General features: G+C 51.7%; 1 protein-coding gene across 3 annotated transcripts in view; it reads right to left on the bottom strand.

Annotated features, from left to right (window-relative positions):
- ACOT7 (acyl-CoA thioesterase 7) overlaps nt 1–14021 on the bottom strand; it is a 140292-nt gene that overhangs the window by 28480 nt on the left and 97791 nt on the right. For all 3 annotated transcript variants that reach the window (XM_017856075.1, XM_017856076.1, XM_017856077.1), the window contains exon 7: nt 4318–4434. In XM_017856075.1, the coding sequence (XP_017711564.1) occupies nt 4318–4434 (117 nt within the window). The remainder of the gene's footprint in view (nt 1–4317; nt 4435–14021) is intronic.

The raw sequence follows: 14021 nt of genomic DNA, 5'->3' as shown, positions 1-14021 counted from the left end.
TTTTAGGATGGAGCCTCGCTCTGTCACCCAGGCTGGAGTGCAGTGGCCCGATCTCGGCTCACCACAAGCTCCACTTCCCGGGTTCACACCATTCTCCTGCCTCAGCCTCCCGAGTAGCTGGGACTACAGGCGCCGCCACCTCGCCCGGCTAACTTTTTGTATTTTTTAGTACAGACAGGGTTTCACCGTATTAGCCAGGATGGTCTCGATCTCCTGACCTCGTGATCCGCCCGTCTCGGCCTCCCAAAGTGCTGGGATTACAGGCGTGAGCCATCACACCTTTGCTTAATTATACCTTAGCAGGTATAATTAAGCAAAAAGTCTTGAGATGAGATCACCCGAGATTCTCCAGGTGTGTCCTAAATCCTATGACAAGTGTCCTTAGAAGAGACAGAAGAGGAGAAACACACAGAGGAGGAGGCCTTGTGGCCACAGAGACGGACCAGAGTGACCAGAGTGACCAGAGCGACCAGAGTGACCAGAGCGACGCAGCCACAAGCCACAGAGACGGACCAGAGTGACCAGAGCGACGCAGCCACAAGCCAAGCAACGTCAAGGAACAGCTGCTGCTCCCGGAAGCTGGAAGAGGCGGGGACGGATCCTTCCCTGAAGACTTCAGAGGGACCTTGGCCCTGCTGACACCTTGATTTCAGAATTCTGGCCTCTAGAACTGGGGGCGAACAGACGTCTATTGTTCTGAGCCCACGAGAAAGCAACGCCCATTCTCTACAGTACACAGCTCTGCCAGGCACCACGTGCAACCTGAGGTGAGGTTTCTGTGCCTGCCAGCAGCTCCCTGGACTCCTGACACTGACTTGGACAGTCCACAATAATGTGTGCCCCCGCCCGACAGGGCAGCAGGGTCTGGCCCTCAAGGCCTCCTTCATGGTATGGTCGAAGTGAGAGGCAGGTGTGGGGCTCGAGGGTGTACAGCGGCCCCAGCAGAGTCCGTGAGAAAGTCACACTTACACACTGCCACACCGCCAGCCCCCTGCGGTTTCTCACACACCCGCCCAGTTCCACCCAGAACCCAGAGCCAGCGGCGGCCGTGCCTCTCCCCACAGCCTCTGTGTCCCTACGGAGGGGCAAGCGTGGGAGGCAGCGAGCTCCCGCATCTAAGCTCCTGCATCTAAGGTGCAGCATTCTGGAGCAAGCACGATACCCTGCTCTGACAGCCCAGGCCCCACTCCGCCAGCACAGCCCTCGCCTCCTGCAAATGACCTGGCAGGTGCGACAATCCTCTGGAAAACAACACACGAGTGTGACAGCACTCAGCGGCCCCCGGATGTGACAGCATCCAGTGGGCCCTGGAGGACGCTGGCACAGAAACAAGCCGGACTCCATGGCTGCTATTTCAGTTTGGTCCAAATTCCTCTATACACAAAACAAGATGTCATCTAAGAAAACAACAGTCTTTCTGTTACCAGTAAGGGCCCAGTGCTTTACCCAGGAGGCCCTGGCCAAAGCCAAAACAAGGTGGGGGCCTGGGTGGCCCACTGTCAGGTCCTGGGTGTCGCTCAGGACAGCGGGAATCAGGCGAGCCCACCCAGCCTGCCCTGCATCCTCACTGTGTGAAGGAAGCCAATGTAAGTGAATGTCCTGCCAGGAATTCTGGCTTCTGAAAATGAAGGTCCCCTCCTGTAAGCTTTGTGGAAAGTCTTTGTCAAAGCGGCTCCTCGTCCGAGCTGCCCCAGATGTCTTCTAGGTTGCTAAGTTAATTCCTGTTAAAAGCATTCGACCCGGACTGCAGTCCCTGGTTTTCCCTTAAAATTAATGATTCCTATTGACCAAGAACCACGACACACCCCCTAGCACTCTCCCTTAAAAGTTAATTCTGGTTGTACAAGGAGTTGAGGGTGGGGACCTTTTTTTTTTTTTTTTTTGCGACAGAGTCTTGCTCTGTTGCCCAGGCTGGAGTGCAGTGGTGTAATCTCGGCTCACTGCAACCTCCACCTCCCAGGTTCAAGCGACTCTCATGCTTCATCCTCCCAAGTAGCTGGGTTTACAGGCGCCCGCCACCACGCCTGGCTAATTTTTGTGTTTTTAGTAGAGATGGGGTTTCACCATGTTGGCTAGGCTGGTCTCGAACTCCTGGGATCAAATGATCCACCCACTTTGGCCTCTGAAAGTGCTGAGTACAGGTGTGAGCCACTGCGCCTGGCCAAGCCGGGGGCTTTGGATGGGAGGATCCCCCTTGAACGGCTTCCACATTTCTAACAAAGTTTGCCTTTTCATTCTTTGGGTGCTTTGCTGGGCTTTGTGCAGAGAACATCTGATGACTGGGGCTGACATTTAGGAAACAGAGTGACCATCTTGGAATGTCTATTTCTTTTTTTTTTTTTTCTTTTGAGACATTGTCTTGCTCTGTCGCCCAGACTGGAATACAGTGACGCGAGCTCCACTCACTGCAAGCTCTGCCTCCCGGGTTCATGCCATTCTCCGGCCTCAGCCTATCGTGTAGCTGGGACTACAGGCGCCCGCCACCGCACCCGGCTAATTTTTGTATTTTTAGTAGAGACGGGGTTTCACCATGTTAGCCAGGATGGTCTCGATCTCCTGACCTTGTGATCTGCCCGTCTTAGCCTCCCAAAGTGCTGGGATTACAGGTGTGAGCCACCGCACCCGGCCGGAAAGTCTATTTCTTTCCTGACAGTTCTCCAAGGACACTCAGGGACAACTGAGCACGGCGAGTCCTACGGAATGTGCATGTTTCCCACTATGGGCTGTGCATCTGTATTTCACAAGGTCACCCTAATCGTGATTTACCCAGGCATGAGTCCTAGAAAAGACAGCACGGAATACGATGCCACGGATTATCCCACAGCGTCAGGCACTGCCACGCACCGCGCAGGCCTGTGGGGGACAAGCTAAAACATACGGGACCCACTTGTTTTGGGTAGATTCTAAAATGACATTGTGGTCTATGTTTGTGGCAAACATCTATCAGTTAAGAAAATATTTTGAGTGAGCTGCTGTTGTTACAAAAAATACAAAATACAAAAACTAGTCAGTTATGGTGGAGCTGGCCTGTAGTCCCGGCTACCTGAGAGGCTGAGGTGGGAGGATCACTTGAGCACGGGAGTTCAAGCTACAGTGAGCAGATTACACCACTGCACTCCAGCCTGGGTGACAGAATGAGACCGTGTTGTGGGGGGAAAAAAGGGATTCTGCAAAGTGGAAGAAAGCAATGCCAGAGACTTTCCTTCTCCTTACCCCAAAGCATCCAAAATCCAGCATGTGCGAGCCTACCCTGCTCTCAGTAATTCCAAGGAGGGAGGCAGCCCTCTACCGTTCCAATCTCAGGTGCTTCTGCCCCAGTCCTGGGTCTCCCGTTGCCAGGCGTGTTCTGTGGTAGTAGCTGCCGGAGAGAGCACCAAGGCTGGCCTGCCCAGGGCCTGGAGTCTGCCCCTACTCAGGGTCTGGTGGGCAGGAGCTGTGGCAAGGAGAGCCAAGCTTGCACTTCTTCCGCTCTGTCGCTTCCCACGACACGGGGCTGGTCTCAGCCAACAGCTCCTCTAACCAGCTGCTTCAATGAGGAGGTGTCCTCAGAATCAGCACCAGGCCCTGACAATGCTGACACCACCCTTAGCCTGCGAGGCAGCGCTGCTGCAGGGGGTGTGCACGGCCTCATCTCGGCAGACGTGACACTGACAGAAATCACTACGTGTCGGGTGCACTTCACTTTACTTCTACAGAGAACAGTCATGTAAGACAAGCATGGTGATCTCTGCTCATACAAACTGCAGAGGCCTCTGGCCTCTCAAGCTGGCACATGCACCCCAGGGACAGCAGGCACCGTTTTCCAGCAGGGGCCAGGTGGCTGGGGTTGGATTTTTGTCATGGGGAAAAACCACCCAATGCCAGTGCTGCCCTGGGTGGCGTGGGCAGGGCTGGCTGAGGAGGGGCTCCTGTGGGCTTTTCTGTATTGACCCTGCCACTGCCTAAATCACGAATCATTAATTCCGCTCCCAAAATGAAATGTGCTGCCGTGAGGTTTGGTGTCCAGGGTCATGGCAGCTATAGGCACAGGACCTTCCCAGAGCTCTGTCTGTGGAGCGTTTTCAGAGAGTGAGTTTAGGCAGGTCTTTAGGAGGATAACGGCCCCATCATATCTGAGTCAAGGATTTTACCAGATTGAAACCTCAAGTCGACAAACAGCAAGGACAAAGCAAGAAACCTCCGCTTCCTGCTCCCTGTGGCAGATGGGCACATGCCATGGCCCATGGGACCCTGGGTGTGAACAGAAAACAAACTGGTGCAGGGACCCAAGCAGTTGAAGGCCACTGCCTCCCTCGTCTTTGTCAGAAGAGTGGTTACCTTTTCTGATCTTGTCATGAAAATTAATGGCGTCCACAGAAGCTGTGACAATGTTGGTCTTGCAGTGGCGTGCAGCCACGATCCCAGCAACCTCGTCCATGAGCTTCATGGTCACGCCTGCGGAGAAAGGGGCATGCGGCAGATGAGACACGGAGGCAGGGGAGACTATTTCACATCCTGGAAACAAGTTACAAATCAAGCCCTCCCCTCCCACTAGCCACCAGCAAGGGCCGAAGCCAGCAGGGGTGCAGGGTGCTCGGCTGCACGTGCTGTGGCTCACGCACTACACGGGGTTTCCTCAGGAGCTTTTAAAAAAAACGACCATGGCTGATATGCCAAGCCACTAACAAAACAGCCCTTTTCCTGTCTTCTGCAGATATCTCACCCTGCTGGGCAAGTTTTGTTACAATATCAACTGGGATGGATGCAATCCTAAAGTCACAGAACAACATGTGCTGGCGAGGATGTGGGGGAAATCAGAACCCTCCTCCACTGCCAGTGGGAGCCAGAGGTGCAGGTGCTTTGCAAACAGTTTGAAGGTTCACAAGAGGCTAAACACAGAGGGACTGTATGACCTAGCAATTCCACTCCCAGGTAGATACCCAGAAGAAATACGTGCTCAACAGAAACTTATGCAGAGCTTTCACAGCAGTATGTACGCATAACAGCCAAAAGGTAGAAACAACTCAAAGGCCCACGCATGATGAATGGAGAAACAAAATGTGGCCCGTCCATACAATGGAACAATAAATGCTGCATTAGGAATGAAGCTTGAAAATGCTGTGCAAAGCAAAAGGAGCCAGACCCCAAAGACCACATACTCTATGCTGCCATTGACAGGAAAAGCCCCGAATAGGCAAGTCCATGGGGACAGAGGGCAGATTAGGGGTTCCCTAGGGATAAGGGATTAGCAGGATATGGGAATGACCACTAATGTGTACAGGGTCTCTTTTTAGGAGTAATGATAACATTCTCAAATTGATGGCAACAGTGGTTGCACAACTCTGTGAATATACAAAAAAAAAAAAATCAATAACTTGTACACTTTATTTCTGAGACAGAGTTTCACTTTGTCACCCAGGCTGGAGTACAGTGATGCAATCTCAGCTCACTGCAGCCTCAATCTCCCCAGGCTCAGGTGATCCTCCTACTTCAGCCTCCCAAGTAGCTGGGATGATAGGCACATGTTACCACACTGGCTAATATTTTTGTAGATGGGGTCTCGCTATGTTGCCCAGGCTGGCCACAAAGTCCTGGACTGAAGCAGTTTGCCCACCTCACCTCCCAAAGTGCTGAGATTACAGGCATGCTACTGAGCCAGGCCAGAACACTTTAAATAGATGAAATGTGTGGTATGTGGATCATCCTCAGTACAGCTGTTATATCAAACAAAGACTCACTGAAAGCATACTGGAGAATACTTGGGCTACAGATGTCTGATTTTACTCAGTCTCTCTTGTTTGATGAACCAGTACTGTGCACATGCTGGTCCCCCACCCCTAGTTCTCATCCCTGGTACAACACATATATTAAATTATTTCAATTTTTAGCTTTTTTTTTTTGAGATGGAGTCTTGCACTGTCCCCCAGGCTGAAGTGCACTGGCGTGATGTCGGCTCACCGCAGCATTTGCCTCTCAGGTTCAAGCCATTCTCGTGCCTCAGCCTCCCAAGTAGCTGGGACTACAGGCACTTGCCACTATGTCCAGCCAATTTTTTATATTTTTAGTAGAGACGGGGTTTCACCATGTTGTCCAGACTGGTCTTAAACTTCTGACCTCATGATCCACCCACTTCGGCCTCCCAAAATTCTGGGATTACAGGCGTGAGCCACCACGCCCAGCCATAACTTTTTAATTTATTTTTTATTTTCTGGCAGAGATGGGGTCTTGCTATATTGCCCAGGCTGGTCTCAAACTCCTGTGCTAAAGTGATCCTCCTGCTTCACCCTCCCAAAGTGTGGGGATTACAGGAGTAAAGTAGGTCACCGCTCCTGGCTCTTATTTCACTTAAAAACTTAAATTCTACCTTTTCTTAGACTGAACCACATGAAATTGCCAATAGTCAACCATATTTGACTTACAAAAGCAGCAAAGTGATATTAACCAACTTAATACCTATTAGAAATTTTAGAAAGTTAGGTACATTCACCCTAGGACACAGAATGATTTTTTTTTTTTTTTTTTTTTTTTTTTGACACAGAGTCTCACTCTGTCACCAAGATTGGAGTACAGTGGCAAAATCTCAGCTCACTGCAACCTCCACCTCCCAGGTTCAAGCTATTCTCCTTCCTCCACCTCCGTAGTAGCTGGGATTACAGATGTGTACCACCACGCCCAGCTAATTTTTGTATTTTTAGTAGGGACGGGCTTTTGCCATGTTGTCCAGGCTGGTCTCAAACTCCTGACCTCGGGTTATCTGCCTACCTGGGCCTCCCAAAGTGTTGGGATTATAGGCATGAGCCACTGCACTCAGCCAAGGACATAGAATGATTCCTAAAAAATCCAGACAGAGGCAGAAAACCAGACTCCATCCCACAAGTGAAAACCAGGCTTGTACAGAGTCACATTTAGGGTGGGAATCAAACGCCCACAGCATCCAGCAGGTGAAGCTGGAAAGAGCAGAATTAGTGGGGGCCCCGGGCAGAGGCCAGCCAGGGCCCCCTGCTGCTCAGCTCCTGCCTAGTGCCCCCCACGGGGACCCCATTCTTCAAGAAACACATCCACCTAATGAGAGGCACGCATCTGTGGGCATCGGACTCTACCGACTGGAGAAAAAGATGAGCAACTGGGGAGACGTGAACACTGATTGGGTATTTGACGAGACTAAGGACTTACAAGTGTGTTTGGGAGGATGTGATAGCACTATTGTGGGTGTTCAAGGTAGGAAGTTATCTTTCGGATATAATATCTGGGATCTGCTTCAAAACACTGCAGTGGGAAAGAGGTGAGGCAGGAGCGGGCAGGTGTTGCCCACCGCTGGTGCTGGGAGACGAATACCCAGGGGCTTGGGATGCTCTACACTCTGTTTTTTGTGTATATCTGAGCATTCCTAAAATAAAAAGCTAAAACAGAGACATGGGCGTTACTGATTAAAGCATTATGTTTCTATTAGCATGACTTTTCTCATAAGAGCTAAAAGAAGATGCTACTAAATGAGGTAGGACAGGTGAGGGGAGGAGGGACCACATTCTCATTCACTGCACTTCCGCCTGTCCTTTCAACGACCTGGCGCATCTGTTCGGCTCAACCTGTGCTGAGGGCATCAGGATCCCCGTCTTCCTTTTTCTTTTTGAGAAGGAGTCTCTCTCTGTCTCCCAGGCTGGAGTGCAGTGGTGCAAACTCGGCTCACTGCAACCTCTGCCTCCCAGGTTCAAGCGATTCTCCTGCGTCAGCCTCCTGAGTAGCTGGGATTACAGGAGCTTGTCGACATGCCCGGCTAATTTTTGTATTTTTAGTGGAGACGGGGTTTCACCATGTTGGCCAGGCTGGTCTCAAACTCCTGACCTCAAGTGATCCACCTGCCTCGGTCTCCCAAAGTGCTGGGATTACAGGTGTAAGCCACTGCGCCCAGTTGCGTCTCCATTTCTCCATTTTTCAATCAGCATCCCCATTTTCTTTCTTTTTTTTGAGATGAAGTCTCGCTCTGTTGCCCAGGCTGGAGTGCAGTGGCCGGATCCCAGGTCACTGCAAGCTCCGCCTCCCGGGTTTACGCCATTCTCCTGCCTCAGCCTCCCGAGTAGCTGGGAGTACAGGCGCCTGCCACCTCACCCGGCTAGTTTTTTGTATTTTTTTAGTAGAGATGGGGTTTCACCGTGTTAGCCAGGATGGTCTCGATCTCCTGACCTCGTGATCCACCCGTCTCGGCCTCCCAAAGTGCTGGGATTACAGGCTTGAGCCACCGCGCCCGGCCAACATCCCCATTTTCAAATGAACAACGGAGGCCCTAAGTCACACGGAGGTCCAATTCTAAAGAAAGAACGCAGGTGAAATACTGGGAAAACAGCTGTTTGGCTGGGGAAAGAATCCTAGGCACCAGATTTTCTCCCTCAGGCAAATAAGATGCCAATTCGTGTGCCAGGCAGGGCAGAGCACCTCTGGGCTTCAGGTGGCTTGGCTCTCACAGTTCTGCAAGGTGGTTTTACATTGTTATTGGAAATAGAAGGTGCAGCTTGGCTAAGCCACCACCAGGCTGTCCTGGTCTCTCCCCCATGGCAAGGGGCCTCCATAAAGGCCCAGCAAGCCCAGGCCTCACAGGGTAGAGGATGGTCAGGCCAGGTCCCTAGCCCAGGACAACAAGGAAGTGAAAACACAAAACAGAATAGGATCATCCGTGCGTTAATATTGAGGGCTTCCTTGGAGGGGGAAGCCTCGGCTTCTGAATTGACCACACCCACCTGTCAGCGTGCCCCCCACCACAGTGTGGTTCAGGATCAGAGTCTGGAATGAGGCCTGGTATGAATCCCCCTGCCCCATCACCCATGCTTGAGGGGCTTGAGTCCCTCTGTTCCTGTCTAGAGCGTGTGAGTCACTGCCACAGCCTGGCTGGGAGTGAGTCCCCATCAACTCCGCCACTGCCAGCTGGGTGACCCTGGGCAGGCAGGTTGCCCTCCCTGAGCCGTGGGCTCTGTGTCTGTCAGGCAGAGGAGGTGATGGCGCCCACAGGCAAGGTGACTGAGGAGCAAACGAGATGGCCATGTGGCTGCTCAGTAACGGCAGCTGCTATCATGGGACGCGGGGATTTGGTGGACATCTGTTGAGCTGAACACTAATTTAATTTAGGGCTTTGGGGACAGATCTGAGGTTTGGAGGCTGAACAGAAAAGGAAAGAAAAATGAAATAACTCAGAACACTAGGTCACGTGCTGGCTGAACACCCACACACTTGGCTCAGGTGGGCAAAGGAGGGATCCAGAGGACAGTCGGCCTCCCCTTACCAGGCACCACATGCAGAGGGCAGAGAGGCCCACGCGGCCACCTCCTGACTAGGTACTAGGTCATGGCTTTTCAGAGCGAGAGAGACAGCGAGGGAGAGACAGCGTGTGTGTGTGTGTGTGGCTAGAGAGACACAGAGCAAGACAGCGAGTGTTGAGTGTGTGTGTGTGCGCGCGCGTGTGTTTAAGGGGCTTGGTAGTGGCAGAGCTGGAGCCCACAGACTGAGTTATTCCAGGTTGATCTGCCTCATAAAGAAACTGACTTGTGACCACAACAGCTGGACTAGTGGCCCCATGCACACACACAGCCAGCACAGGTGTGCCATGGAATTCCATGGCATTTCCCACAGACCAACTCTGAATACCGAATGCTGCTCTGGGCAGTCAACAGAAGCTCTGCCAGCCTCCGATGGGGGCCAGGACCAGCTGCATTCACCATGAAATGCTGGCCATTTATATTCAGAAAATGGCAACCTGGTGATGAAGTGACAGCAGCTGAGCACAGGAATGACGACGAGCCACACATGCTGGGCGCGGCCCAGCATGTCACACAGGGGAACTCGGCTGCAAGGTCAGTGCCATGAGCCGTGAACTTTGTTCACTGAGGCAGCCTGAGTGCATGATACACAGCTGGCACCCTCCCCTCTGCACAAACACAGAATCTCACCGGACCCCACCCGATCCTGTGATGCACGGCTGGCCCCTCTCCACAAACATGGAATCTCACCAGACAGCACCCGTTCCTGACACGTGGCCGGCCCCTCTCCACAAACACAGAATGACCAACACAGGGTCTCACCGGACTGCACCCAATGAGGCAGGAGCCTCCCTGTCTCCATTCTACAAACCAGGCAACAGACACATGGAGAGTTGCGCTTCCAAAGTCACACTGCTAGGGGTGGGAGGGGCCCGGACCTGACCTTGGGCCACCAGAGGCAATGCCATGCTGCCTCCCCATCCTGTCCTGTGACATCGCACCTGGAGTGGAATTCTTCCCAAGATAGTTGTAGGAAGGAGTGTTCAAAGTCACAGACCCAGAGTGCCCAGTGCTGGTCACCAGCTGGTGTCATCAACTCAGGGTGGTTTAGCTGTGGGGGCAGGAGGAGGGAAAGGAAGGGTTCGTGTTGGAATTAATGTCCAGAACTTAGGAAGTGCCTACAATTAACCCCTTGTTCATCCATCCTGGAGAGCAGAATGAGAGAATAAATGGAAGGACTTGTAATCAGCTCCTTCAAACCGGGGTTTGCCCCATTTATCCAAAAGGCTAGCTTGTTGGTATAAGACTCCACAAGGGACCCCATGTTACTGAAAACCTCATAGGATCCAAAGCACGTGACAGCCAACCCTGAGGGGAAGATGTGAGCAGCTATTGAGTGCCTGGTGCGTGAATACCCACTTCACCAGCCCCATGCTCCTGCAGGCTCCACACGGCACCCCCAGACCACACTGTGTGGTGTGACACGGACGCCTGCACTGGGTGGGGACCTGCCTCATTGTCCCTGCGTCCCTGACCCAACACGGAGCTGGCATCTGGTGCTCAGGAAATGGTTGCTGAATGAATGAATCAATGAATGAAGGAATGCAGGCTGACTAACAGATCACGATCAGCCCAAGCAAGCTGCCGCAGCCGCAAAGTATGGGACTCCTTCAGACAACAATCTGGGTCAAGAATTAGTCACAGATGAGGGCGGGAAAAGCTCATCCAGTCCCAGAAACCCCAAAGCCAGGTGAGCTTGATGACCGGCCAGAAAACCAAGCCCACATTCAAAATGATCTAGCTGTGTGAGCTGGGCAGTGACATTTACGGGGACAGCCTCCTCCAGCCCCAGCAGCCAGCACACATGCAGCGGCCTGGGAAACCATGCAGAGTTTAGATCAGCTGCAGACCTGCTATGAAACAACTTTATACCAATGATGGAAAAGGCCAAGACTGGTGGATGGAGTCAATGCTATTCTAGGGCCCAGGCCAGGGGGACTGTCGTAATCCCACCATGTATGTCTATTATCAGATTATACCCTATACCTGGAGTTTTATTCTAAGGACTAGGAACAGTGACTCATGAGCAGTGGGAAATCAGGACGGTGTAGCATCCTGACTTTGGCAGACAAGGAGATCTTCCAAGACCTGGGCTGGCCTCACGGACACTGGCCCGGGGAGCAGGCAGGAGGGCTCTGAACTCCCTAAGGATCTCACCTGGAAGGATCTTTGTCCACTTCAGGTCACCTGCCCCTCCCGGAGAAGTCACAGTAGGATCCTGGGCCAACTCAAGGCCAACTTTACGACTCATGGGATAACCTTTCTCAGGGAAACGATGAGAACGGTCCAAAAATCAAGCGTTTGACAGACTGGATGAAGAAAATGTGGCACATATACACCATGGAATACCATGCAGCCATAAAAAAGGATGAGTTAGTGTCCTTTGTGGGACATGGACGCAGCTGGACACCATCATTCTCAGGAAACTATCGCAAGAACAGAAAACCAAATACCGCATGTTCTCACTCATAGGTGGGAATTGAACAATGAAAACACTTGGACACAGGAAGGGGAACATCACACACCAGGTCCTATTGTGGGGAGGGGGTAGAGGGGAGGGATAGCATTAGGAGATATACCTAATGTAAATGACGAGTTCATGGGTGCAGCACACCAACATGGCACATGTATACATATGTAACAAACCTGCACATTGTGCACATGTACCCTAGAACTTAAAGTATAATAATAAAAATAAACATTAAAAAATCAAGCGTTTGGCCTTGCAACAGCGAAGGCTCCCAGTCCCTGCAGGTGTTGAGGCAGAGGCAGCCGGATCAGAGGCGGGAGTAAAAACCCACCCAAGAAGACGGACCTGGTGAGAAACCAGTGCCTCAGCCTACAGCCACCCCAGTCTGTTTTCACAAACGCACTTTTTAGTGGCGATCCAGTGCGCTTGAGAAAAACATAGAAAACCATGGTCTGTGTGTCAGCTGAACTCTGCTGGCTACTTAGAGGGAAGGAAAGTGATCTCATAAAAACTGAGACTCTAATCAACCACTGTTAATCACAAGCCCTCCGCTCCCTCCTATTGGCGAGGCATAGCCCTGGGCATCTTGTTGTAGGGCCTGGTGCTGAGCCTGCTGGTTACCTGCCACCAAGAGAGAGTGATGAGGTCGGATGGTCCCTGCAGAAGTGAGATCATCAGAAAGCCACGTGCCCATCGCAGCCTGCGTGTAAAGACTGCTACCACACAGTACCTGTGTCTACAACAGCACACACAAGACACTACAATCAATGTGTTAATTGAGAAAACTAAATTTTAAGAAAACAACCCAGAAAAACACAGTGTCTGCTTCACAACTGCCTTTCCTGCCACCACTGCCCACCTGGGCCCCTGCCTTGCCAGAGGGAGCCACCCGCCCTCTGGCGCTGGAAGTCGCCGTCTCCCTTTCACTTTCTTCTGCTGTATTTAAAATATCAAGTGCCCGAGTTTTCAACAAGATGCTTCTTTCCAGGTTCCTACTGAAAAGCCTCATCAATTTTCCCCACTGCAGGCACAACGGGTGCTGCCAACGTTGGAAAATAATTTTGGCACATTACAGTCCACCGCAGGCCGTCCTCATCTCCCAAGATCTGTAATTTAAAAGATGACAACAAAATTGTAGAACCCACTGTCCTTGGAGCTGCATTTGTTTCAAGAATTACGTGGAAATAAACAAGACTTTCTTGGCCACTAATGTATACACGTTAGATACCAAAGATATTTTTAGTAATGTAACATTTAACTGCTTACAGGTTTTTGTTTTGCATTTTTTTTTTTTTAAGTATTGATCTGTCAACTGGCCTAAAAATAGAGGCTTCATTTTCTTCTCCCAAGGCCTGGATCGTGACTGGGTCAGGCCTGCCTGCAAACCCAAGGCGGCAGTTCACAGCTCGGAGGCCGTGTGCCGCTGTCTGCTCCGTGGGCGGCAAGCTGAGATGCCCCCATTTCTATATTTAATCCCAACTGACAGAGCGTGGGCGCCAGCCTCCTATATTAAGAAAATGATAGTAACTTCATCTTGTTTTAAATACCCCACCCTTTAGTAATTACAAGAGTTCTGAAAAGATCCAGTTGAGTAAGAGCCTACGAGACAGCCCTGGCCTCTCCCTCCCAGGTCCTGTAACCTGCCTCTCTGTGGCTGGGACCATGGACAGAAGAATATTCACTAAGTGGTTCCCAGCTGTCTGGGAGCATCACAGACCCAGGGAGAAGGGTCAAGAGCTGCCCACGTCCATTTATTCCTCACACTCTATAGAGTCTGAAACAGGGAAGGGGGGAGGTCTTGATTGCTTCCTGATGTTTTGAGTATCCACGCTTCACTTTCAAACAAGGAAGCAGAGAAAGGGTAGATGGATTTTGCATCCCAGCTGCCATGGAGGCCCAAGCAAGAGGAGGCTGCAGCAACACACGAGTCCCCAGGCCCACCCCTGGGAAGGACAGGCCAGTGAGAGGCTGCGGCCTCAGCCTGGAGTCTACCAAAGCAAGGTCACTTTCTGGAAGGGCCAGAAATTTTGGTGGGGTGTCAATTTCCTTCCAAGAGTCCAGGTGACGCTCCTGTTTAAGAGTCTGTGTTCAGCCGGGCGCGGTGGCTCAAGCCTGTAATCCCAGCACTTTGGGAGGCCGAGACGGGCAGATCACAAGGTCAGGAGATCGAGACCATCCTGGCTAACCCGGTGAAATCCCGTCTCTACTAAAAAACACAAAAAAACTAGCCGGGCGAGGTGGCGGGCACCTGTAGTCCCAGCTACTCG

The sequence above is a fragment of the Rhinopithecus bieti genome, unplaced genomic scaffold (assembly GCF_001698545.2).
Source record: "Rhinopithecus bieti isolate Rb0 unplaced genomic scaffold, ASM169854v2 scaffold_40368, whole genome shotgun sequence".
Lineage (NCBI taxonomy): Eukaryota > Metazoa > Chordata > Mammalia > Primates > Cercopithecidae > Rhinopithecus > Rhinopithecus bieti.
The sequence above is the reverse complement of the archived record's forward strand: the minus strand, read 5'-3'. Positions and strand labels throughout refer to the sequence as shown.